This window comes from Coregonus lavaretus (assembly GCF_964263955.1).
Source record: "Coregonus lavaretus genome assembly, chromosome: 11".
Lineage (NCBI taxonomy): Eukaryota > Metazoa > Chordata > Actinopteri > Salmoniformes > Salmonidae > Coregonus > Coregonus lavaretus.
The window spans coordinates 16,277,946-16,305,314 of NC_139998.1; the positions used below are offsets into that span (position 1 = coordinate 16,277,946).

The following is a 27,369-nucleotide window of genomic DNA, read 5'->3' on the forward strand; positions in this document are numbered from 1 at the left end:
TCAGCCAAAATGTGTAGACCTCCACAAGTCTGGTTCATCCTTGGGAGCAATTTCCAAATGCCTGAAGGTACCACGTTCATCTGTACATACAATAGTACGCAAGTATAAACACCATGAGACCACGCAGCCGTCATACCGCTCAGGAAGGAGACGCGTTCTGTCTCCTAGAGATGAACGTACTTTGGTGCGAAAAGTGCGAATCAATCCCAGAACAACCTTGTGAAGATGCTGGAGGAAACAGGTACAAAAGTATCTATATCCACAGTAAAACGAGTCCTATATCGACATAACCTGAAAGGCCGCTCAGCAAGGAAGAAGCCACTGCTCCAAAACCGCCATAAAAAAGCCAGACTACGGTTTGCAACTGCACATGGGGACAAAGATCGTACTTTTTGGAGAAATGTCCTCTGGTCTGATGAAACAAAAATAGAACTGTTTGGCCATAATGACCATTGTTATGTTTGGAGGAAAAAGGGGGTTGCTTGCAAGCCGAAGAACACCATCCCAACCGTGAAGCACGGGGGTGGCAGCATCATGCTGTGGGGGTGCTTTGCTGCAGGAGGGACTGGGCACTTCACAAAATAGATGGCATCATGAGGAAGGAAAATTATGTGGATATATTGAAGCAACATCTCAAGACATCAGTCAGGAAGTTAATGCTTGGTCGCAAATGGGTCTTCCAAATGGACAATGACCCCAAGCATGCTTCCAAAGTTGTGGCAAAATGGCTTAAGGACAACCAAGTCAAGGTATTGGAGTGGCCATCACAAAGCCCTGACCTCAATCCTATAGAAAATCTGTGGGCAGAACTGAAAGAGTTTGTGCGAGCAAGGAGGCCTACAAACATGACTCAGTTACACCAGCTCTGTAAGGAGGAATGGGCCAAAATTCACCCAACTTATTGTGGGAAGCTTGTGGAAGGTTACCCGAAACGTTTGACCCAAGTTAAACAATTTAAAGGCAATGCTACCAAATCCTAATTGAGTGTATGTAAACTTTTGACCCACTGGGAATGTGATGAAATAAATAAAAGCTTAAATAAATCATTATCTCTGACATTTCACATTCTTAAAATAAAGTGGTGATCCTAACCGACCTAAGACAGGGAATTTTTACTAGGATTAAATGTCAGGAATTGTGAACATTTTAGGCTAAGGTGTATGTAAACTTCCGACTTCAACTGTAGGTGTCATAACCAGCCATAAAATAACGCAATATATGTCACAAAAGGGATAAATATATGGGTCATGACTAGGGCTGTGGCGGTCACTAAATTTTGTCAGCCGGCGATTGTCAAGTAAATAACTGCCGGTCTCACGGTAATTTAGCGTTAATTAGCATAAACACATTTAGCATCTCCTGGCTTCCACACATAGCCTACAAGCCACTGATGAAGACCTACACCTTCCCAATAAATTCATTCTTTATTTTAGACAGGTCTAAAGAAACATGACATGAAGAAAATGTAGTCTATTTCAGAAGAACAGAAAAGCATACACTGAGTTGTCCTTATGTTAGTTCCTGATCTGGCTATGCCACATGGCTGTGGACTACACTCATTAAGCAGACAAGATTTGCTTAGAATTCTGTGTCATTATTTTAGAGTATTTTATAGTATGAAGAATACAATTGAACAAAGCTGAATAAAATAGAAAGGATATTTTCTCCAAAGTATTTGAGGGAGTGCGCACATGCGGCTATTCTGTGTTGAGTGGTTAACAAAGAAACAGGTACTCCTATATGCTTAATTTAGAGTTATTTATGTAACTTTAGTTGTGATACAAATGTTGGGCTATACTGTATGTTTAGATTTTTAACACATTCTAAGGCTGCATGATGCGATTCTATTGATGGTTTGAAAAAAGTTGCATGAAAGGCATGAGCTCTGCTTTGTTTTTTGTGCAGGCTGTACACACTTCATCAGTCTCTCATTCACAATTTGACAAGCACTTGGTAATGCCTCGAATTTCCCCACGGCATCCCCTTTGTGTGGCCGTAATGCCTCCTAAAAAAATCCATCCCTTTTGCGGCCAGTGGCCGTTGTGCCCTTGGGCTGAAGTTCTACAGATGCACCATCGAGAGCATCCTGACTGGTTGCATCACCGCCTGGTATGGCAACTACTTGGCATCCGACCATAAGGCACTACAGATGGTAGTGCGTACAGCCCAGTACATCAATGGGGCCAAGCGTCCTGCCATCCAGGACCTATATACTAGGCAGTGTCAGAGGAAGGCCAAAAACATTGTAAAAATCTCCAGTAACCCATGAGTGTTCTCTCTGCTACCGCACAGCAAGCAGTACCGGAGCGCCAAGTCTAGGTCCAAAAGGCTCTTTAACAGCTTCTACCGCCAAGTCATAAGACTGCTGAACAATTAATTAAATGGCCACCAGGACTATTTGCATTGACACCCACCACCTTTGTTTATACACTGCTGCTACTCGCTGTTTATATCTATGCATAGTCACTTTACCCCTACCTACATGTACAAATTACCTCGACTAACCTGTACCCCTGCACATTGACTCGGTACCCCCTGTATGTAGCATCATTCTTGTATTTTACTTTATTTATTTTTTCTTAAAACTGCATTGTTGGTTAAGGGTTTGTAAGTAAGCATTTCACGGTAAGGTCTACACCTGTTTTATTCGGTGAATGTGACAAATACAATTTGATTTGATTTGAATATAATAATTTGAATTCCCTTCTCCCTGAGTGATGCATGCTCCAAAGCACCTCTCACTCACATGGCTCTCCGTCACGTGATCGGGTCACTGTCACAGGCTACAAGTGAAGACAGACACATCGGGGACGCAACTGCACGCATCCTTATCCAATTCCGAGGCGCATATTGAAGATATTAGAAGAACTGTCCACATTTACTTTTCGTCAGCCAACAAGATGAGTAGGCCTAATGAACAGCAAAAGCACTAGCCTATGTCAATCTACTATCCCCCATAGTACATAAGTTGACCTATTATATTCTGTGCAATAAATAAATATTCCAAACATAGTCTGGGACAGTCGTGGGATGCGATAGATCCCAAATTAATACAACCACTAGCATCCAAAAACGATTAGCCTAACATTTTGATTAACTATTAGGCTATTTCTTCACATTATAAGCGCAGCAATGTGCACACGGCAGTAGGCTATAAGCGCAAATGTTCTATTAGTGGGAAAACACCATTATCAAAAGTGACCGCAAATGTGATTATGCATGTAATGCTGTTATTATAAAGATGCATTTTTATGGTGAAAATGATCTTCCCCAAACTTGAAACTCACGCGCTGCTTATGTATGCCAGTTAGGCTCTACACCGGTTGTAAAGTGCATTAATGTGCTTAATTTTAAGAAGTTAATTGGCCACTTCATTTGTGATACAAACCTTATCAAACATATAGGCCTATGGGCTAGGCTACATGAGGTGTGGGACTATGATTTGAAAAAGTCGCAAAAAAAAGGTATGCATTGTTTCTTGACTTATGCTGGGCATCATTCACAAGGATAATACACTGCTCAAAAAAATAAAGGAACACTAAAATAACACATCCTAGATCTGAATGAATGAAATAATCTTATTAAATACTTTTTTCTTTACATAGTTGAATGTGCTGACAACAAAATCACACAGAAATTATCAATGGAAATCAAATGTATCAACCCATGCAGGTCTGGATTTGGAGTCACCCTCAAAATTAAAGTGGAAAACCACACTACAGGCTGATCCAACTTTGATGTAATGTCCTTAAAACAAGTCAAAATGAGGCTCAGTAGTGTGTGTGGCCTCCACGTGCCTGTATGACCTCCCTACAACGCCTGGGCATGCTCCTGATGAGGTGGCGGATGGTCTCCTGAGGGATCTCCTCCCAGACCTGGACTAAAGCATCCGCCAACTCCTGGACAGTCTGTGGTGCAACGTGGCGTTGGTGGATGGAGCGAGACAGATGTGCTCAATTGGATTCAGGTCTGGGGAACGGGCGGGCCAGTCCATAGCATCAATGCCTTCCTCTTGCAGGAACTGCTGACACACTCCAGCCACATGAGGTCTAGCATTGTCTTGCATTAGGAGGAACCCAGGGCCAACCGCACCAGCATATGGTCTCACAAGGGGTCTGAGGATCTCATCTCGGTACCTAATGGCAGTCAGGCTACCTCTGGCGAGCACATGGAGGGCTGTGCGGCCCCCCAAAGAAATGCCACCCCACACCATGACTGACCCACCGCCAAACCGGTCATGCTGGAGGATGTTGCAGGCAGCAGAACGTTCTCCACGGCGTCTCCAGACTCTGTCACGTATGTCACGTGCTCAGTGTGAACCTACTTTCATCTGTGAAGAGCACAGGGCGCCAGTGGCGAATTTGCCAATCTTGGTGTTCTCTGGCAAATGCCAAACGTCCTGCACGGTGTTGGGCTGTAAGCACAACCCCCACCTGTGGACGTCGGGCCCTCATACCACCCTCATGGAGTCTGTTTCTGACCGTTTGAGCAGACACATGCACATTTGTAGCCTGCTGGAGGTCATTTTGCAGGGCTCTGGCAGTGCTCCTCCTGCTCCTCCTTGCACAAAGGCAGAGGTAGCAGTCCTGCTGCTGGGTTGTTGCCCTCCTACGGCCTCCTCCACGTCTCCTGGTGTACTGGCCTGTCTCCTGGTAGCGCCTTCATGCTCTGGACACTACGCTGACAACACAGCAAACCTTCTTGCCACTGCTCGCATTGATGTGCCATCCTGGATAAGCTGCACTACCTGAGCCACTTGTGTGGGTTGTAGACTCCGTCTCATGCTACCACTAGAGTGAAAGCACCGCCAGCATTCAAAAGTGACCAAAACATCAGCCAGGAAGCATAGGAACTGAGAAGTGGTCTGTGGTCACCACCTGCAAAACCAGTCCTTTATTGGGGGTGTCTTGCTAATTGCCTATAATTTCCACCTGTTGTCTATTCCATTTGCACAACAGCATGTGAAATGTATTGTCAATCAGTGTTGCTTCCTAAATGGACAGTTTGATTTCACAGAAGTGTGATTGACTTGGAGTTACATTGTGTTGTTTAAGTGTTCCCTTTATTTTTTTGAGCAGTGTATATAATTCACAAGTGATAGGCTAATATTGTCACCCATCAGACTATTTTTGATTTAATCTTGTCTTTATATATACTAAATAATATGTGTATGAAATTTGTTTTGATTTAGAATGGACCATTATCATGCACCTGTCTCGAAACAGGGGCAGGGGAAAAGAAATACATGTCATCTATGCACTTAAATAGAGTATAGACAGGTAGGCTATACTCCTGTTGTAAAGACAAGCAATGTGCTAAATATTAGGAAAGTTGAGATATAAATATAGTAGGCCTAGCCTAGAGAAAGCTGATGGGATCCTCTTTTTAATAGAAGCCATCACTCCGATTTCTCACGCAATTGCATAGCCTATAGAAATGATGCGCAACATGAGCTCATTGGCTCTCATTAAGTGTTTGATTCGATTTTCGATTACATTTGCATTGATGTCAGAGTGATTAGAGGGACAATAGAGTGCTGGGTACCAGGCAGTTAGCAAGTTTGGTAGGCTACTAATGACCATCAGCAGCATCAGAGGTTGGAGAAGCCTAATTACCATGACTAAACGGTCACATGGAATTTGACTGCCTTCATGACTCGTGACCGCCAATGTGGCGGTAATACGGTCACTGTAACATCCCTAGTCATGACAGTGTTATGACCATATTATGACAGGTTATGACAAGTTATGTCAGCTGTTATGACATATTATGACATGGTTATGACCGTGTCATAACGTGTTATGACACTGGGTGTCAAGTAAAGTGTTACAATTATTTCATTCCAAGTCATCATCTCATCTCTATAGAACTGCTGCCTATGCTGTCTGACAAAATCACTATTTTGTACTTCTTCAAAGTAAATAAGGCATACTTTTATGACTGCTGAATAAATAACAACTATCAATCACTCAGATCATGTATTTTTAGGTAGAGATACCTCGCGAAGCAACAGCTGCTCTCTATATCACCTCACGATCGTGCATTCTTCTGTCTCTTCTGTAGCAGGTGTAAAAGAAACACAGACCGGACAAGTAGATGTGCAATGGATTATGGTCAATGTAGTTAATTACGACGTTTCATGCGCTAAACTATGTAGAATATTGGCCTGTTGGAAACTACAACTCCCTACTACATCGCACAGTACAGGCTGGATCTGATTTATCTCTAGAGAAACTGTGCAATGTGCGCATTGAGCTCACAAAAGCTCACATCGGTCAATTAGTTCTTTAAAAACTGAAAGATAACCTTGATTTCGGTTAATCACTCAGCACTAACAATTTAATATGGCAGAAGTTCCTCACTCTATAGGCAGAGCGTGCTATGTTCCCATGACTTTTTCAAATCAAATCAAATCAAATCAAATCAAATTTTATTGGTCACATGCGCCGAATACAACAGGTGCAGACATTACAGTGAAATGCTTACTTACAGCCCTTAACCAACAGTGCATTTATTTTAAACAAAAAAGTAAGAATAAAACAACAACAAAAAAGTGTTGAGAAAAAAAGAGCAGAAGTAAAATAAAGTGACAGTAGGGAGGCTATATATACAGTAAAATAAAGTGACAGTAGGGAGGCTATATATACAGGGGGGTACCGTTGCATAGTCAATGTGCGGGGGCACCGGCTAGTTGAGGTAATATGTACATGTGGGTAGAGTTAAAGTGACTATGCATAAATACTTAACAGAGTAGCAGCAGCGTAAAAAGGATGGGGTGGGGGGGCAGTGCAAATAGTCCGGGTAGCCATGATTAGCTGTTCAGGAGTCTTATGGCTTGGGGGTAGAAGCTGTTGAGGAGTCTTTTGGACCTAGACTTGGCACTCCGGTACCGCTTGCCGTGCGGTAGCAGAGAGAACAGTCTATGACTAGGGTGGCTGGAGTCTTTGACAATTTTGAGGGCCTTCCTCTGACACCGCCTGGTATAGAGGTCCTGGATGGCAGGGAGCTTTGCCCCAGTGATGTACTGGGCCGTACGCACTACCCTCTGTAGTGCCTTGCGGTCAGAGGCCAAGCAGTTGCCATACCAGGCGGTGATGCAACCAGTCAGGATGCTCTCGATGGTGCAGCTGTAGAATTTTTTGAGGATCTGAGGACCCATGCCAAATCTTTTTAGTCTCCTGAGGGGGAATAGGCTTTGTCGTGCCCTCTTCACGACTGTCTTGGTGTGTTTGGACCATGATAGTTCGTTGGTGATGTGGACACCAAGGAACTTGAAGCTCTCGACCTGTTCCACTACAGCCCCGTCGATGAGAATGGGGGCGTGCTCAGTCCTCTTTTTTTTCCTGTAGTCCACAATCATCTCCTTTGTCTTGGTCACGTTGAGGGAGAGGTTGTTGTCCTGGCACCACACGGCCAGATCTCTGACCTCCTCCCTATAGGCTGTCTCATCGTTGTCGGTGATCAGGCCTACCACTGTTGTGTCGTCGGCAAACTTAATGATGGTGTTGGAGTCGTGCCTGGCCATGCAGTCATGGGTGAACAGAGAGTACAGGAGGGGACTGAGCACGCACCCCTGAGGGGCCCCCGTGTTGAGGATCAGTGTGGCAGATGTGTTGTTACCTACCCTTACCACCTGGGGGCGGCCCGTCAGGAAGTCCAGGATCCAGTTGCAGAGGGAGGTGTTTAGTCCCAGGATCCTTAGCTTAGTGATGAGCTTAGAGGGCACTATGGTGTTGAATGCTGAGCTGTAGTCAATGAATAGCATTCTCACGTAGGTGTTCCTCTTGTCCAGGTGGGAAAGGGCAGTGTGGAGTGCGATAGAGATTGCATCATCTGTGGATCTGTTGGGGCGGTATGCAAATTGGAGTGGGTCTAGGGTTTCTGGGATTATGCTGTTGATGTGAGCAATGACCAGTCTTTCAAAGCACTTCATGGCTACAGACGTCAGTGCTACGGGTCGGTAGTCATTTAGGCAGGTTATCTTAGAGTTCTTGGGCACGGGGACTATGGTGGTCTGCTTGAAACATGTTGGTATTACAGACTCAGTCAGGGACATGTTGAAAATGTCAGTGAAGACACTTGCCAGTTGGTCAGCACATGCTCGGAGTACACGTCCTGGTAATCCGTCTGGCCCTGCGGCCTTGTGAATGTTGACCTGCTTAAAAGTCTTACTCACATCGGCTACGGAGAGCGTGATCACATAGTCGTCCGGAACAGCTGGTGCTCTCATGCATGCTTCAGTGTTGCTTGCCTCGAAGCGAGCATAGAAGTGGTTTAGCTCGTCTGGTAGGCTTGTGTCACTGGGCAGCTCGCGGCTGTGCTTCCCTTTGTAGTCTGTAATAGTTTTCAAGCCCTGCCACATCCGACGAGCGTCAGAGCCAGTGTAGTATGATTCAATCTTAGACCTGTATTGACTCTTTGCCTGTTTGATGGTTCGTCGGAGGTCATAGCGGGATTTCTTATAAGCGTCCGGGTTAGAGTCCCGTTCCTTGAAAGCGGCAGCTCTACCCTTTAGCTCAGTGCGGATGTTTCCTGTAATCCATGGCTTCTGGTTGGGGTATGTACGTACGGTCACTGTGGGGACGACATCATCGATGCACTTATTGATGAATCCAGTGACTGATGTGGTGTACTCCTCAATGCTGTCTGAAGAATCCCGGAACATGTTCCAGTCTGTGCTAGCAAAACAGTCCTGTAGCTTAGCATCTGCGTCATCTGACCACTTTTTTATTAGCCGAATCACTGGTGCTTCCTGCTTCAGTTTTTGCTTATAAGCAGGAATCAGGAGGATAGAGTTATGGTCAGATTTGCCAAATGGAGGGCGAGGGAGAGCTTTGTATGCGTCTCTGTGTGTGGAGTAAAGGTGGTCTAGAGTTTTTTCCCCTCTGGTTGCACATTTAACATGCTGGTAGAAATGAGGTAGAACGGATTTAAGTTTCCCTGCATTAAAGTCCCCGGCTACTAGGAGCGCTGCATCTGGATGAGCGTTTTCCTGTTGATTAATGGCCTTGTACAACTCATTCAGTGCAATCTTAATGCCAGCATTGGTTTGTGGTGGTAAATAGACAGCTATGAAAAATATAGATGAAAACTCTCTTGGTAAATAGTGTGGTCTACAGCTTATCATAAGATACTCTACCTCAGGCGAGCAAAACCTCGAGACTTCCTTAGTATTTGATTTTGTGCACCAGCTGTTGTTTACAAATATACACAGACCGCCGCCCCTTGTCTTACCAGAGTTAGACGTTCTGTCCTGCCGATGTAGCGTATAGCCTGCTAGCTGAATGTTGTCATTGTTGTCGTTCAGCCACGACTCCGTGAAACATAAGATATTACAGTTTTTAATGTCCCGTTGGTAGGATAACCGTAATCTTAAATCGTCAATTTTATTCTCAAAAGATTGAACGTTGGCTAATAGGATTGATGGGAGAGGCAGTTTACTCGTTCGCCGTCGGATCCTTACAAGGCACCCGGATCTGCGTCCACGATATCTCCGTCTCTTCCTCACGCGAATGACGGGGATCTGGGCCTTGTTGGGTGTCTGTAGAATATCCTTCGCGAACGCCTCGTTGAAGAAAAAGTCTTCGTCCAATACCAGGTGAGTAATCGCTGTCCTGATATCCAGAAGCTCTCTTTGGTTATAAGAGACGATGGCAGAAACATTATGTACAAAATAAATTACAAATAACGCGGAAAAACACACATAATAGTACAATTGGTTAGAGGGCTGTAAAACGGCAGCCATCTTCTTCCGGCGCTGTTCATTCAGCGCCGGAAGAAGATGGCTGCCCATATACAGTGCATTCGGAAAGTATTCAGACCCCTTGACTTTTTCCCCATTTTTTAAAGTTATAGCCTTATTCTAAAATTGATTAATTAATTTTTTCCCTCATCAATTTTCCAGCAGCATACTATGATCAATTATGTCAAAAGCCGCACTGATGTCTAACAAAACAGCTCAAACAATCTTTTTATTATCAATTTCTCTCAGCCAATCATCAGTCATTTGTGAAAGTCTGTTGTTAATTTATTTACTGTAAAATAGCATTGTATCTGGTCAAACACCATTTTTTCAAAAAGTTTACTAATGGTTGGTAACAGGCTGATTGGTCGGCTATTCAAGCCAGTAAAGGGTGCTTTACTATTCTTGGGTAGCGGAATGACTTTTGCTGCCCTCCAAGCCTGAGAACAAACTTTTTTGTATAAGCTTAGATTTAGGAGATGGCAAATAGGAGTGGCAATACCTTCTGCTATCATCCTCAGTAATTTTCCATCCAAGTTGTCAGACCCAGGTGGCTTGTCATTGTTGATAGACAACAATAATTTGTTCACCTCTTCCACACACACTTTACGGAATTCAAAATTACAATGCTTGTCTTTCATAATTTGGTCAGTTATACTTGGATGTGTAGGTTAGGCGTCTGTTGCTGGCATGTCATGCCTAAGTATGCTAATCTTGCCAATGAAAAAATAATTAAAGTAGTTGGCAATATTAGTGGGTTTTGTGATGAATGAGCCATCTGAATCAATGAATGATGGAGCTGAGTTTGCATTTTTAGCCAAAATTTCATTTATGGTGCTCCAAAGCTTTTTACTATCGTTCTTTAAATCATTTATCTTTGTTTCATAGTACTGGCTTTGGGAAATAAAAAGCATTATGACATTATTTATTTGGCTCTAGGACAAAAACTAAAGTGTGAAATTCCATAACTATACCATTTTAGGAATCTCTAAAACCAGATTGTCCATGTGTAAAATATAAACTTTCTTAGCCCAGTGCTAAGCTTAATGAATATTCAAATTAGGTTACAATGGAACTCCGTGATCGGCTAGCTCCGAAAAGCTGGTGCTAAGCACTCTCTTAGCCCAGGGCTAAGTGCAGAGTTAACCAGGCTATAGATTCAGGACAGCAAAATACATCTTGATAACTAAGACTAAGTCGTTGGTACCCATGTACTGTGCTGTAAGAGATGACACTGGTTAAATCTGATATAGAACTGGGCTGCTTTGCAAAGGGAATTTAATCCATATTAAACTGCCATTACTGCCCATCTCCCTTCCCACGTCAACCGTCCTAGCCTCCAGTCTCTCCTCCCAATAGCATTATAGCGTCTCCACCTCCATAATGACCTTGAGCTTTGCGCTCTGTCAGCATCTGCCCTTCCCTTTTGCTTGATGCATGTTTGCAGTAATGACTGAATGCACAAACACAGTCATACATTATTCAAGCCCTAGCACGTCAGGGCAGACAAACTCAATACCTATGGAGTTTGTGATATTCTTTACAGTTACAATTAAACACTTTAGAAATGAATAACACAGTACTGCTTCTGTCTGTCTCTTTATGGGAGGAAAACTACTTAAGTGTACATGTCACCAAATTTCACTGATGTGCAGCTGAAATGACAGAACTGTATTACTTTATTACTGTGCTGTGTAGCTCACAATGGCCTCACTGGTCAGCAGCCAACCCCACTATGTCCATGTGTAAACTAACAAACAGAAAGATACATTTAGATAGGGCCATCAATCTACCTTGTTACTTAGCTTTTCACCATAACAGAACAACAGACCCAGCTTGCGATGTCCATTGACCCCAGTAGAGGTGGAGTGGTATGGGGCCGGAGGCAGGAGAGAAAAAGAGCTGGCCCAGCAGAGTTGTAGAAGTGGATCCAGGGACCTATCCAGACACTTCACAGATTCTTCATGAAAACGCTTAACGTGACACTTGGATCAATAGGAAAGTGAGCCACCACACAAACCATAGTAGTCAGCAGCTCTGAAGCTCCAATTACCAAAGCATTCCTTCATTTACTCTTGTGCATACCTCATCTATTGAGCAGATCTTTACAGTCCCAACATAACAGTCTGAATGATGACTGACCCCATGCACTCAAACAATGACTAAATGGCAAACTTTACTTTGATGCATTGCATATTTGCTTTGTAAAGAGAGACATTTGCATTAGAAATGGACTAGTTTAAACAATGCCTGCAGTTTGTGTGTGTGTGTGTGTGTGTGTGTGTGTGTGTGTGTGTGTGTGTGTGTGTGTGTGTGTGTGTGTGTGTGTGTGTGTGTGTGTGTGTGTGTGTGTGTGTGTGTGCGTGCGTGCGTGTGTGCGTGCGTGCGTGCGTGCGTGCGTGTGTGTGTGTGTCCAATGCACTTAGGGACAGGAGCCACCCACATTGAGAGGCTGGGAGAATAGGGACATCACCTCAGCCTCAATCTCTGACACAGACAGCCCTTAATTCATTACTCCAGGACTGCACAGGGCATATGTACTTCAGCAAGAGATAAATGACAGAGGTCATGCAAAGTAAGATGCAAAAAGTGGGCTACATAACAGAAGAGCACTTATCTTGAATAGATTGGGGAAAGGCTGTATCCTACTGTAGCATACGGTATACTAGCCTACCTCTTGTAATTGTTCCAACTCCTGCTTCAGCGTCTCCTGCTCCGATTCCAAATCCGCATACTGCTGCTTCAAAGTCTGGTTCTCTTCCAACACAACAAGACCGCATTCTGCCGCCCTGATCTTCTCTCGGTTCGCTTCCGCAAGTTCCTGGGTGAGCCGCTCGACCTCGGCCCGGTACTGATCCACAGTCTCCCCGCATCCTCCACCGGCAGCCATCGCCCTCTCTCCCTGTCTCTCGTTTTCGCCGTCCTCGCGTTGGATAGCCTACACAGAGGCGGCGGCTGGAGGATGCTGAAACAAACGCCGCGGAACCCACCCCCCTGTTAAATCTGGGGAAGCCAGGTGGAAAAGGCTATTGCGGAACAGCACCAAAATAAATGCTGTTTCTATCAGTGAAAGATTATTATTATTAGCCTACTTCAATCGAGTGGTCGTAGCCTAATGATACATTCCATTAGAGTATCTCTTCATCAATTCTTTATGATCATCTTTGCTTATGCACTGGGTACAGGACGCCATCTCTCGATTATTATGAGCAAAGTGGTCCACGAAGTTGCTTCCATCCGCTCTCCCGTGACGTCACTACACGTCGGCGCATCTCTCCAATACTGTGTGATTGCAGCCCAATACTCAACTGCAGCACTCAACCTCAATTCGTTCCTGCACCCCTCAAGCATCCCATTGGTTCCTTCATGCCCCCCTCCTGTGTACTGGAGTCCTAGCTTCAAAATGTACCAATAGAAGTATAAAGAGGGGTTCCTGCAGATGCAGGAATGCCCACATGCAGCAACACCCCAAATTACGGGCCACAATTACACCCTTCTCCATCTGTTAATGCTGAGAAATTAGAATATATTGGCTGGGTCATTTCATACCTGAGTGATTCCTGAAGAAACCCAGACAAAAAAAGACCAAAAAAATAAGGGGGTACCTGCAGCCCAATATGGCGAGTGCGTGTGTCGAAAGGAAAGTAGTGGGTGTGTGGAAAGGAGTGGGTGTGTCAAAAGGAAAGGAGTGGGTGGGTCAAAAGCAGTCTGCCATAGGTTAGACGGTTTTGATTGAGCAGTGTTGTTGTTTGTTCCACGACCTTACCATATTGTTGAACATAATATACTCTAGGGGCATATCAAAGTTCCAGAGTGGGATCTCTGCTAGTTTTAAAGTTATGCTCCATTTTATACAGAGAAATTGGCATACTAGTCAATGTAACCAATTATTTATATATACACTATATGTTTGACAGGGGGTGCAGTTTTGAAGGCCCCGTCCCTCCATCTTGGCACTCCCACACCGTTGCAAAAAATATTGCTTGCTTACAAATTGTATCAGAACTCTAAAAGTAGCAGAGATCCCACTCTGGAACTTTGATATGCCCGTAGAGTATATCATGTTCAACAATATATTGAACAATTAACCATATCAAAAATGTAATATTTTCAATATTCATGTTTATATTTGTCAATATTCATAAATTCATGTACGAAAAAGGTTATTGAAATCAAAATACTATTACAAAGCAAGCGGTAAAGCTTTATATGACACCAATGTTTGCTTTATAGCACCTACAGATGCAACACTATGGAGTCTTAAATGAGGCCTGGGTAAGGCCAAAATGTCATAAATATGCCAACTTTTATAACATTTTTCTCAACATTATAGTATGCTTTTAGATACAAAAGTCAAATATATAACAACAATCCTTCCTCCGAAGGACTATTCTATGGATTACATTTCGTGAAAATCCCCAAAATCATGGTATTGTTTTGTCTGGGTTTCGTGAGGATTCACTCGCCTGAGAAGATCAGAATTTTGAAATCTAAAAAAATGTAGGCAATTATTATCCTTTGAGATGATAGATACTGAATATATTATCTTTAAAGATAGATAGGCTACTGGATTCAATAGCCTATCACTGTCAATAGTCGAGCTTAATGTGTAGAAATTACCAAACCATATAGGCCCATGTCTATGGTGTTAAGGTGTATTACTTTAGGACAATAATTAAAGTGTGAAAATAATTGCATTAGGCTACACACAGAAAATAAAAAAAATAAAAGAAGCAGAAGCATTTGAACTGGGTTAGGTGTAGGTTACAGTAATTGCACTCAATATTGTAATCTATTGGAGGATACAGGAACATCCCTGGCACATCCCATTGCCATTAAGGAGCTTAGCTTCATTTATTGTTAAGGATAGTCATTGCTTCAGGCTTAAAAAAAAGAAGTGAACTATCAACAAAAATGTATATACATGGTTGTTCACTTTTGTATTCCAAACACAAGTGACAAAGGCAACAGGTCGAAACTGGATTCAATCCGTATCGCAGAAGTATCGCGGAAGATCCGCATTATAGCTCGATTGAAATTTAAAGGCAATGTTCCTGCGTTCGCGGAGAATGCATACAAAAGTTACATATGTCGTCTCAATTGGAAATTACCTTTACATTTTAACGCAATACGGATTGAATCCAGCCCTTAAGGTGGGTATTTTCTGACCTACTTTATAAACACCTGTCTGGATGTGTCAGTGATGAGGTATGTAGGCCTACAAGAACATGTTGGACAAATCCAAAGTGGCACCATTTTGGCCCCATATAGTGCATTACTTTTGACCAGATCCATGGTTTCTCCTGTTGTCTCATACAGTATAACAATGCTGTTATTTCCACTACTGCATGGCAGGGCCATGCACATACCTTTTGGGGACCATGTGCTGAAGCTAAAGAAAGGGCACCCAAATAATGTTTTTCTCATTGAGCAATTATTACAAGAAGAGCCATAAATGGTGATGCATTTTCAGAACTCAAGATAGGCTACAGAAATAAACTGTGTTTTACACCTGCATTTGGAGCTGAAAGTCATTCATGTTAGCAGCCGAAAATACAACTAGGGATATATATCATGTCACTTCTCTGGAGTCATAGGCTTACCTGTAGCAGAGGTTGTAGGATCGGATGGAAAGCATGTTCTGTCTGCACCGCACCATCACTTTGGAGGGCAGTCTGCCTGCAGAGTGCTTGTTTCTAGCCGGGTTACCCTGTTCTTCCTCACAAATATCGTAATAAATTCCCCAGAATATGTTACATCTTCATCCCATAATATTGAAGGCAGTGCGATGTTACAGCTGCTTTAGACATATACTGTAGCTAGTAACTACCCAAACTAGGCCTATTTGAAATATGAAAATTATCAATCAAATCGCCAGGTAGCAGTGGAGACGGGTCATTCAGGGCAGGTGGGGCAGAGCCACCTGTTTTGAGCCCCACCTGTTTTGTTTAGTTTTTTTGCCTGTTTTGCATGTTATTTTGGCATTAATACGTGTCACATATCAATTTGCAAACAATGTAAAAAAAAGAATAATTGAGTTAATAAAGTCGCATACAAAGGCAGTTCCAAAATGCAGGTGTTTCAGCCTAGCTCAGTGCTTTCTGTTGTGGTGGGGCAGCGAGCGGAAAACACGGAGCGTAGGAGTTGGTAATGTTCTCTAGTTGCGTCGTGATTGGCTCAGTGTTCTGTCACTCATGGGGACACTATGTCTTCTCAAAATCTACGTGTAGAGATCGAAAATTCAAGCCCCTTGGGTGCTGCCATAGACTTACATTAGAAGTGCCCATCCAAGAAGGCTCAAGGTCATTGGCCACAGATAAAATGAAGTCAAATCATGTTATATCTACCGTAGCTTTGAGTGGACTGATCATGTCAACATCATACTTTCAAAAGCTTAGCTAGCAAGCTAGATAAGCAGTCATAATCATGCATCAAGTCAGAAATCTACTGGCAAATCCTTTTCAATCCTTGTCATGTGAAGAGAAACTATAGATAAAACGTATCGGTGCTCATCGGCCATTGGACACAAACATTACACAACAAGTTGGAAATCGCAAATTCAACAATGAGTGCTAAGGCGCCACTGCAGCCCCGGGTTCGATCCCAGGCTGTGTCACAGCCGGCTGTGACCGGGAGACCCATGAGGTAGCGCACAATTGGCCCAGCGTCGTCCGGGTTAGGGGAGGGTTTGGCCGGCCGGGATGTAATTGTCTCATCGTGCTCTAGCGACTCCTTGTTGCGGGTCGGGCACATGCAAGCTGACGTCAGTTGTCAGTTCGACAGTGTTTCCTCCGACACATTGGTGCGGCTGGCTTCCGGGTTAAGCGAGCAGTGTGTCAAGAAGCAGTGCGGCTTGGCTCTCGACCTTCGCCGTGTCCGTAGTGGAGTTGCAGCGATGAGACAAGATCGTAACTACCAATTGGTTATCACGAAAAAGGGGGTAAGGCCATTGGCCAGAAAAGTTTGAATACATTGGCCATGCTGTCAATCCAGCATGACTTCTGCCACGTTCAAAACAACTGGAAACTCAGAACTGGGAAATCTCAGACTTTAATGAGCTCAAGACAACTGGGAACTCTGATAAATCTAGCTCCGACTGGGAAAATACGGAAAATAATTTTGAACAATCATTCAACTCAGAATTCCAAGTCGGGATTTCGGGCCTCATTCTAGAGCCCACAAGAAGGACCTCCGCGCCACCTTCCTGTTCAAGTGAGCACAGCACAACAAGGTGAGTCCAAAAATGTATTGTATGCTGCTGCATAAATGATGTAATATGCCAGGGAGATATGTATACAGTAGCCAAGAAAGTAATACTAAGTGTATGTTGTGTAGTAAGCTGTTAGTAACCCATGTGCCTCACCCTAATAATTTGGTCCCTTTCCCCCCTCATAACTTAGCCTACTGTTCTGACTTGGTGGTGCACATGTAGCCTATAGCCTGCTTTAGAGAAATGTAATCATAGAATATTGTAAGAGCTTTTATTGTCTGCTTATGTGCCCCCTTTATTTATCCTACGGTTCTGACTTGGTGTACAGGGAGAATACTGTAAGAACGGCCCATGTTCTGAATTCTGTCGCAGTATATTTCAAAAGTGCTGAACAAATAGTTACATTGACTACGTCCGTCCTAGCTCGGATTGACTCTTATCCGCTATGTTTTTTTAAAAGGCAGTAAATGAGGCTGAATGAACTGTTTCGCTGCCAGACAAGGCTCCTCTAATAGCCAGGTGTAGCGGTGGTAAGGATTCACTCCATGGTGCTGAAAAGAAAGCTCTGCTGTTGGTACAGCTTTATGTAGGCCCTAACAGTTATTTTACATTTTTTATTTTTTATTTTAGGGGGTAGATCAGCTTTAATATTGCAGATATATTGTTACTTCCATCAATGTAATTGTCTGCATCACTTCCAATCCCCCATATGTTTTTTTCTCTCGCAAATATATCAAATCAAATCAAATCAAATTGTATTGGTCACATGCGCCGAATACAACAGGTGCAGACATTACAGTGAAATGCTTACTTACAGCCCTTAACCAACAGTGCATTTATTTTTAACAAAAATAAAACAACAACAAAAAAAGTGTTGAGAAAAAAAAGAGCAGAAGTAAAATAAAGTGACAGTCGGGAGGCTATATATACAGGGGGGTACCGTTGCAGAGTCAATGTGTGGGGGCACCGGCTAGTTGAGGTAGTTGAGGTAATATGTACATGTGGGTAGAGTTAAAGTGAGTATGCATAAATAATTAACAGAGTAGCAGCAGCGTAAAAAGGATGGGGTGGGGGGGCAGTGCAAATAGTCCGGGTAGCCATGATTAGCTGTTCAGGAGTCTTATGGCTTGGGGGTAGAAGCTGTTGAGAAGTCTTTTGGACCTAGACTTGGCACTCCGGTACCGCTTGCCGTGCGGTAGCAGAGAGAACAGTCTATGACTAGGGTGGCTGGAGTCTTTGACAATTTTGAGGGCCTTCCTCTGACACCGCCTGGTATAGAGGTCCTGGATGGCAGGAAGCTTGGCCCCAGTGATGTACTGGGCCGTACGCACTACCCTCTGTAGTGCCTTGCGGTCGGAGGCCAAGCAGTTGCCATACCAGGCGGTGATGCAACCAGTCAGGATGCTCTCGATGGTGCAGCTGTATAATTTTTTGAGGATCTGAGGACCCATGCCAAATCTTTTCAGTCTCCTGAGGGGTCAATAGGCTTTGTCGTGCCCTCTTCACGACTGTCTTGGTGTGTTTGGACCATGATAGTTCGTTGGTGATGTGGACACCAAGGAACTTGAAGCTCTCAACCTGTTCCACTACAGCCCCGTCGATGAGAATGGGGGCGTGCTCAGTCCTCTTTTTTTTCCTGTAGTCCACAATCATCTCCTTTGTCTTGGTCACGTTGAGGGAGAGGTTGTTGTCCTGGCACCACACGGCCAGGTCTCTGACCTCCTCCCTATAGGCTGTCTCATCGTTGTCGGTGATCAGGCCTACCACTGTTGTGTCATTGGCAAATTTAATGATGGTGTTGGAGTCGTGCCTGGCCATGCAGTCATGGGTGAACAGGGAGTACAGGAGGGGACTGAGCACGCACCCCTGAGGGGCCCCCGTGTTGAGGATCAGTGTGGCAGATGTGTTGTTACCTACCCTTACCACCTGGGGGCGGCCCGTCAGAAAGTCCAGGATCCAGTTGCAGAGGGAGGTGTTTAGTCCCAGGATCCTTAGTTTAGTGATGAGCTTAGAGGGCACTATGGTGTTGAATGCTGAGCTGTAGTCAATGAATAGCATTCTCACGTAGGTGTTCCTCTTGTCCAGGTGGGAAAGGGCAGTGTGGAGTGCAATAGAGATTGCATCATCTGTGGATCTGTTGGGGCGGTATGCAAATTGGAGTGGGTCTAGGGTTTCTGGGATAATGCTGTTGATGTGAGCCATGACCAGCCTTTCAAAGCACTTCATGGCTACAGACGTCAGTGCTACGGGTCGGTAGTCATTTAGGCAGGTTCTCTTAGAGTCCTTGGGCACGGGGACTATGGTGGTCTGCTTGAAACATGTTGGTATTACAGACTCAGTCAGGGACATGTTGAAAATGTCAGTGAAGACACTTGCCAGTTGGTCAGCACATGCTCGGAGTACACGTCCTGGTAATCCGTCTGGCCCTGCGGCCTTGTGAATGTTGACCTGCTTAAAAGTCTTACTCACATCGGCTACGGAGAGCGTGATCACATAGTCATCTGGAACAGCTGGTGCTCTCATGCATGCTTCAGTGTTGCTTGCCTCGAAGCGAGCATAGAAGTGGTTTAGCTCGTCTGGTAGGCTTGTGTCACTGGGCAGCTCGCGGCTGTGCTTCCCTTTGTAGTCTGTAATAGTTTTCAAGCCCTGCCACATCCGACGAGCGTCAGAGGCAGTGTAGTACGATTCAATCTTAGTCCTGTATTGACTCTTTGCCTGTTTGATGGTTCGTCGGAGGTCATAGCGGGATTTCTTATAAGCGTCCGGGTTAGAGTCCCGTTCCTTGAAAGCGGCAGCTCTACCCTTTAGCTCAGTGCGGATGTTTCCTGTAATCCATGGCTTCTGGTTGGGGTATGTACGTACGGTCACTGTGGGGACGACATCATCGATGCACTTATTGATGAAGCCAGTGACTGATGTGGTGTACTCCTCAATGCTGTCTGAAGAATCCCGGAACAATATATATATATATATATATATACATACATACATACATACATACATACATACATACATACACACACATACATATACACATACATACATATAAATACATATACATACATATACATACATATATATACATATCCTTTAAAAAAATATATTTCCCTTTATTACTTTCCAACCCCACCACCCCTTCCCTAATTGGAGTCTAACAGTTTGTGGGCACTGTTTGTCACCATTATAGTGCAATTAATGTATTGTTTAGTGTTCTGTAGTGGCTTTGCTGGCATGCATCCCCCCCAAATAAAATGTACATGCAAAAATCGCCACTGCCAGGTAGCCTATTGTTCTGGCAAAGATGAGTCAGTAGTAGATTGCTAAACTGCATTTTACATTGGATGATAAACGTAGGCCTAGTCTGTTTTTGCCAGGCGAAACTGGAGGAAATTAAACAAGTTATTTCTGGTCACTAATATGGATATGCCCGTCCGCCTTTTCGTGTCAATGCTGGTTATTGGTCATTGTTCAACAATCAAGACAAGCAACTTTTTGGTTCTGAAGCATTGATGAGAATTTAACGACGACTTGTGGGCAGTGGGTTCAGAACAACAATGACAAAACATTTATACAAAAAAAATAACATTTCTGGGGAAATTATACCACCACCGAAAAGGGCACTTTGGAGACTGGAAGGGCAAAGTGGCATGTGGAAGGGCAAAGTGGCATGTGCTCTGCAAAGGTAGAGCCCTATCTGTGCACGTTCCTGCTGCATGGGCTATATCCAGGAGCATGTGTTATGACACAGAGAGCAGCACAGGGTTGTAAAGGCAGATAAGGCAGGGGTGAAAAGTTGAGATGACGACAAACACACACATACAGACACACACACAAACTAGACATTCACTATATTGAGTACAGGTCTGATTCTGACTTATCTTGGTTCAACAGTTAATTGTCTGAGATAGGGCAAAAACTCTCCAGGCTGGTATCATCTTACACTCTCTTACCTTCCATGTAGGAAAAAAGTTTACATAATTACCATGAAAGCACTGTCACTCTCTTAGCTTCCATGAAGAGTTATGAATAAGTCCTATATGTAACTCTTCATGGAAGCTAAGGGAGTGACAGTTTTTTCATGGTATTTATGTAAATTTTATTCCTACATGGAAGGTAAGAGAGTGTAATTTGATAACAGTATATATATAAATAATTTATATATATATATATATATATATATATATACAGTGAGGGAAAAAAAGTATTTGATCCCCTGCTGATTTTGTACGTTTGCCCACTGACAAAGAAATGATCAGTCTATAATTTTAATGGTAGGTTTATTTGAACAGCGAGAGACAGAATAACAACAAAAAAATCCAGAAAAACACATGTCAAAAATGTTATAAATTGATTTGCATTTTAATGAGGGAAATAAGTATTTGACCCCTCTGCAAAACATGACTTAGTACTTGGTGGCAAAACCCCTGTTGGCAATCACAGAGGTCAGACGTTTCTTGTAGTTGGCAACCAGGTTTGCACACATCTCAGGAGGGATTTTGTTCCACTCCTCTTTGCAGATCTTCTCCAAGTCATTAAGGTTTCGAGGTTGACGTTTGGCAACTCGAACCTTCAGCTCCCTACACAGATTTTCTATGGGATTAAGGTCTGGAGACTGGCTAGGCCACTCCAGGACCTAAATGTGCTTCTTCTTGAGCCACTCCTTTGTTGCCTTGGCCGTGTTTTTTGGGTCATTGTCATGCTGGAATACAAATCCATGACCCATTTTCAATGCCCTGGCTGAGGGAAGGAGGTTCTCACCCAAGATTTGACGGTACATGGCCCCGTCCATCGTCCCTTTGATGCTGTGAAGTTGTCCTGTCCCCTTAGCAGAAAAACACCCCCAAAGCATAATGTTTCCACCTCCATGTTTGACGGTGGGGATGGTGTTCTTGGGGTCATAGGCAGCATTCCTCCTCCTCCAAACACAGCGAGTTGAGTTGATGCCAAAGAGCTCCATTTTGGTCTCATCTGACCACAACACTTTCACCCAGTTCTCCTCTGAATCATTCAGATGTTCATTGGCAAACTTCAGACGGCCCTGTATATGTGCTTTCTTGAGCAGGGGGACCTTGCGGGCGCTGCAGGATTTCAGTCCTTCACGGCGTAATGTGTTACCAATTGTTTTCTTGGTGACTATGGTCCATCTGTCTTGAGATCATTGACAAGATCCTCCTGTGTAGTTCTGGGCTGATTCCTCACCGTTCTCATGATCATTGCAACTCCACGAGGTGGGATCTTGCATGGAGCCACAGGCCGAGGGAGACTGACAGTTATTTTGTGTTTCTTCCATTTGCGAATAATCGCACCAACTGTTGTCACCTTCTCACCAAGCTGCTTGGCGATGGTCTTGTAGCCCATTCCAGCCTTGTGTAGGTCTACAATCTTGTCCCTGACATCCTTGGAGAGCTCTTTGGTCTTGGCCATGGTGGAGAGTTTGGAATCTGATTGATTCATTGCTTCTGTCGACAGGTGACTTTTATATAGGTAACAAGCTGAGATTAGGAGCACTCCCTTTAAGAGTGTGCTCCTAATCTCAGCTCGTTACCTGTATAAAAGATACCTGGGAGCCAGAAATCTTTCTGATTGAGAGGGGGTCAAATACTTATTTCCCTCATTAAAATGCAAATCAATTTATAACATTTTTGACATGCGTTTTTTCTGGATTTTGTTGTTGTTATTCTGTCTCTCACTGTTCAAATAAACCTACCATTAAAATTATAGACTGATCATTTCTCTGTCAGTGGGCAAACGTACAAAATCAGCAGGGGATCAAATACTTTTTTCCCTCACTGTATTCTCAGTTACGAAAAGTGTCTGGATACATTCTTGAGAGTAACATGCAAATGTGCTATAGAAAAAAATGTCTTATTATTATTCATTTGTTACTTTCTACATGCACCTTTACTTGACTAATTGGTGTATCAGCATTGTGTTATATTATTAGGTATGTGATAAATAAGATGAATGTTTTCCCTTTATTACATTTTACATTTACATTTTAGTCATTTAGCAGACGCTCTTATCCAGAGCGACTTACAGTTAGTGAGTGCATACATTATTATTATTTGAATTTATTTTTTCATACCCCCCGTGGGAGTTTAGATATTTTATGGTCATTTAGCAGACAGGTTGGTCACAGATAGCTTTACAAAAAAAGATCAGAAAACCAGTCAGTATCTGGTGTGACCACCATTTGCCTCATGCAGCACGACACATCTCAATCGAATAGAGTTAATCAGGCTGTTGATTGTGGCCTGTGGTATGTTGTCCCACTCCTCTTCAATGGCTGTGCGAAGTTGCTGGATATTGGCGGGAACTGGAACACGCTGTCGTACGCGTCGATCCAGAGCATCCCAAACATGCTCAATAGGTGACATGTCTGGTGAGTATGCAGGCCATGGAAGAACTGGGACATTTTCAGCCTCCAGGAATTGTGTAGAGATCCTTAAGACATGGGGCCACGCATTATCATGCTGAAACATGAGGTGATGGCAGCGGATGAATTGCATGACAATGGGCCTCAGGAGCTCGTCACGGTATCTCTCTGCATTCAAATTGCCATCGATAAAATGCAATTGTGTTCGTTGTCCGTAGCTTATGCCTGCCCATACCATAACCCCACCGGCACCATGGGGCACTCTGTTCACAACGTTGACATCAGCAAACCGCTCGCCAACACGATGCCATACATGCTGTCTGCCATCTGCCTGGTACAGTTGAAACCGCGATTCATCCGTGAAGAGCACACTGCTCCAGTGTGTCAGTGGCCATCAAAGGTGAGCATTTGCCCACTGAAGTCTGTTATGATGCTGAACTGCAGTAAGGTCAAGACCTTGATGAGGACAACTCAAACAGGAAGTACCCGTGCTAAGGACTATTCAACGCTGGTCAGACTAATCGGAATCCACGCTTCAAGATCGTTTTGATCACACGGACTGGGATATGTTCCGGGTAGCTTGCGGAAATAATTTAGACGAATACACTGAAACGGTGAATGAGTTTATCAGGAAGTGTATAGGAGATGTTGTGCCCACTGTGACTATTAAAACCTACCCTAACCAGAAACCGTGGATAGATGGTAGCATTAGCGCAAAACTGAAAGCGTGAACCACCGCATTTAACCATGGCAATGTGACTGTGAATATGGTAGAAAACAAACAGTGAAGCTACTCACTCCGCAAGGCAATTAATCAGGCAAAACATCAGTATAGAGATAAAGTGGAGTCGCAATTCAATGGCTCAGACACAAGACGTATGTGGCAGGGTCTACAGACAATCACGGACTACAAAAGGAAAACCAGCCACGTCGCCGACACCGACGTCTTGCTTCCGGACAAGCTAAACACCTTCTTCGCCCGCTTTGAGGATAACACAGTGCCATGGACTACCAAGGACTGTGGGCTCTCCTTCTCCGTGGCCGAGGTGAGTAAGACATTTAAGCATGTTAACCCCCGCAAGGCTGCCGGCCCAGACGGCATCCCTAGCCGCATCCTTAGAGCATGCGCAGACCAGCTGGCTGGTGTGTTTTTGGACATATTCAATATCTCCCTATCCCAGTCTGCTGTCCCCACATGCTTCAAGATGGCCACCATTGATCCTGTACCCAAGAAAGCAAAGGTAACTGAACTAAAAGACTATCGCCTCGTAGCACTCTCCTCTGTCATCATGAAGTGCTTTGAGAGACTAGTCAAGGATCATATAACCTCTACCTTACCTGTCACCCTAGACCCACTTCAATTTGCTTACCGCCCCAATAGATCCACAGATGATGCAATCGCCATCACACTGCACACTGCCCTATCCCATCTGGACAAGAGGAATACCTATGTAAGAATGCTGTTCATTGACTATAGCTCAGCATTCAACACCATAGTACCCTCCAAGCTCTTCAGTAAGCTCGAGGCCCTGGGTCTGAACCCCGCCCTGTGCAACTGGGTCCTGGACTTCCTGACGGGCTGCCCCCAGGTGGTGAAGGTAGGAAACAACATCTCCACTTCGCTGATCCTCAACACTGGGGCCCCTCAAGGGTGCTTGCTCAGCCCCCTCCTGTACTCCCTGTTCACCCATGACTGCGTGGCCAAGTACGCCTCCAACTCAATCATCGAGTTTGCAGACGACACAACAGTAGTAGGCTTGATTACCAACAATGACGAGACAGCCTACAGGGAAGAGCTGAGGGCTCTGGGAGTGTGGTGCCAGGAAAATAACCTCTCACTCAACGTCAACAAAACAAAGGAGATGATCGTGGACCTCAGGAAACAGCAGAGGGTGCACCCCCCTATCCACATCGACGGGATCGCAGTGGAGAAGGTGGAAAGCTTCAAGTTCCTTGGCGTACACATCACTGACAAACTGAAATGGTCCACCCACGTAGACAGTGTGGTGAAAAAGGCGCAACATAGCCTCTTCAAACTCAGGAGGCTGAAGAAATTTGACCTGGCACCTAAAACCCTCAAAAACTTTTACAGATGCACAATTGAGAGCATTCTTTAGGGCTGTATCACCGCCTTGTACAGCAACTGCACCATCCGCAACCGCAGGGCTCACCAGAGGCTGGTGCGGTCTGCTGAACGCATTACCAGTGGCAAACTACCCGCCCTCCAGGACACCTACAGCACCCGATGTCACAGGAAGGCCAAAAAGATCATCAAGGACATTAACCACCCGAGCCACTGCCTGTTCATCCCGCTATCATCCAGAAGGCGAGGTCAGTACAGGTGCATCAAAGCTGGGACCGAGAGACTGAAAAACAGTTTCTATCTCAAGGCCATCAGACTGTTAAATAGCCATCACTATCACATTAGAGGCTGCTGCTGCCTATTGAAATCACTGGCCATTTTAAGAAACGGAACACTAGTCACTTTAATAATGTTTACACATCTTGCATTAGTCATCGCATATGTATATACTTTATTCTATAATATTCTACTGTATCTTAGTCCATGCCGCTCTGTCATTGCTCGTCCATATATGTATATATTCTTAATTCCATTCCTTACTTAGATTTGTGTGTATTGGGTATATGTTGTGAAATTGTTAGATATTACTTGTTAGATATTACTGCACTGTCGGAGCTAGAAGCATTTCGCTACACCCGCAATAACATCTGCTAAACACGTGTATGTGACAAATAAAATTTGATTTGATTTGATTTTGAGCATGCAGATGAGCTTCCCTGAGATGCTTTCTGACAGTTTGGGCACAAAATCTTCGGTTGTGCAAACCCATAGTTTCATCAGCTGTACGGGTGGCTGGTCTCAGACTATCCCACAGACGAAGAAGCAGGATGTGGAGGTCATGGGTTAGCATGGTTACATATGGTCTGCGGTTGTGAGGCCAATTGGACGTACAGCCAAATTCTCTAAAACGACGTTGGAGGCAGCTTATGGTAGAGAAATTAACATTAAATTCTCTGGCAACAGTTCTGGTGGACATTCCTGCAGTCAGCATGCCAATTGCACACACCCTCAAAACTTGAGACATACAGTGCCTTGCAAAAAATTTATTTGGATTTCATTTAATGGACATACACAAAATAGTCAAAATTGGTGAAGTGAAATGAAATAAATAACTTGTTTCAAAAAAGTCTAAAAAATAAATAACAGAAAAGTGGTGCGTGCAAGCGGCACCATGAAGACCAAGGAGCTCTCCAAACAGGTCAGGGACAAAGTTGTGGAGAAGTACAGATCAGGGTTGGGTTATAAAGAAATATCAGAAACTTTGAACATCCCACGGAGCACCATTTTTAAATCCATTATTAAAAAATGTAAAGAATATGGCACCACAACAAACCTACCAAGAGAGGGCCACCCACCAAAACTCACGGACCAGGCAAGGAGGGCAATAATCAGAAATGTAACAAAGAGACCAAAGATAACCCTGAAGGAGCTGCAAAGCACAACAGCGGAGATTGGAGTATCTGTCCATAGGACCACTTTAAGCCTTACACTCCACAGAGCTGGGCTTTACGGAAGAGTGGCCAGAAAAAAGCCATTGCTTAAAGAAAAAAATAAGCAAACACATTTGGTGTTTGCCAAAAGGCATGTGGGAGACTCCCCAAACATATGGAAGAAGGTACTCTGGTCAGATGAGACTAAAATTGAGCTTTTTGGCCATCAAGGAAAACGCTATGTCTGGCGCAAACCCAACACCTCTCATCACCCCGAGAACACCATCCCCACAGTGAAGCATGGTGGTGGCAGCATCATGCTGTGGGGATGTTTTTCATCGGCAGGGACTGGGAAACTGGTCATAATTGAAGGAATGATGGATTGCGCTAAATACAGGGAAATTCTTGAGGGAAACCTGTTTCAGTCTTCCAGAGATTTGTGACTGGGACAAGCAACACTTGAGTGGTTTAAGGGGAAACATTGAAATGTCTTGGAATGGCCTAGTCAAAGCCCAGACCTCAATCCAA

The 27,369-nt window shown here is 44.1% G+C and overlaps 1 protein-coding gene across 2 annotated transcripts in view; it reads right to left on the minus strand.

Annotated features, from left to right (window-relative positions):
* Positions 1-12,632, minus strand: part of LOC311137392 (protein bicaudal D homolog 1-like) — a gene marked incomplete at both ends in the record, with an annotated part of 91,685 nt that extends 79,053 nt beyond the window's left edge. For both annotated transcript variants that reach the window (XM_084171856.1, XM_084171855.1), the window contains one exon: positions 12,417-12,632. In XM_084171856.1, coding sequence (XP_084027982.1) covers positions 12,417-12,632 — 216 coding nt within the window. The remainder of the gene's footprint in view (positions 1-12,416) is intronic.
* Between the last annotated feature and the right edge of the window lie 14,737 nt (positions 12,633-27,369).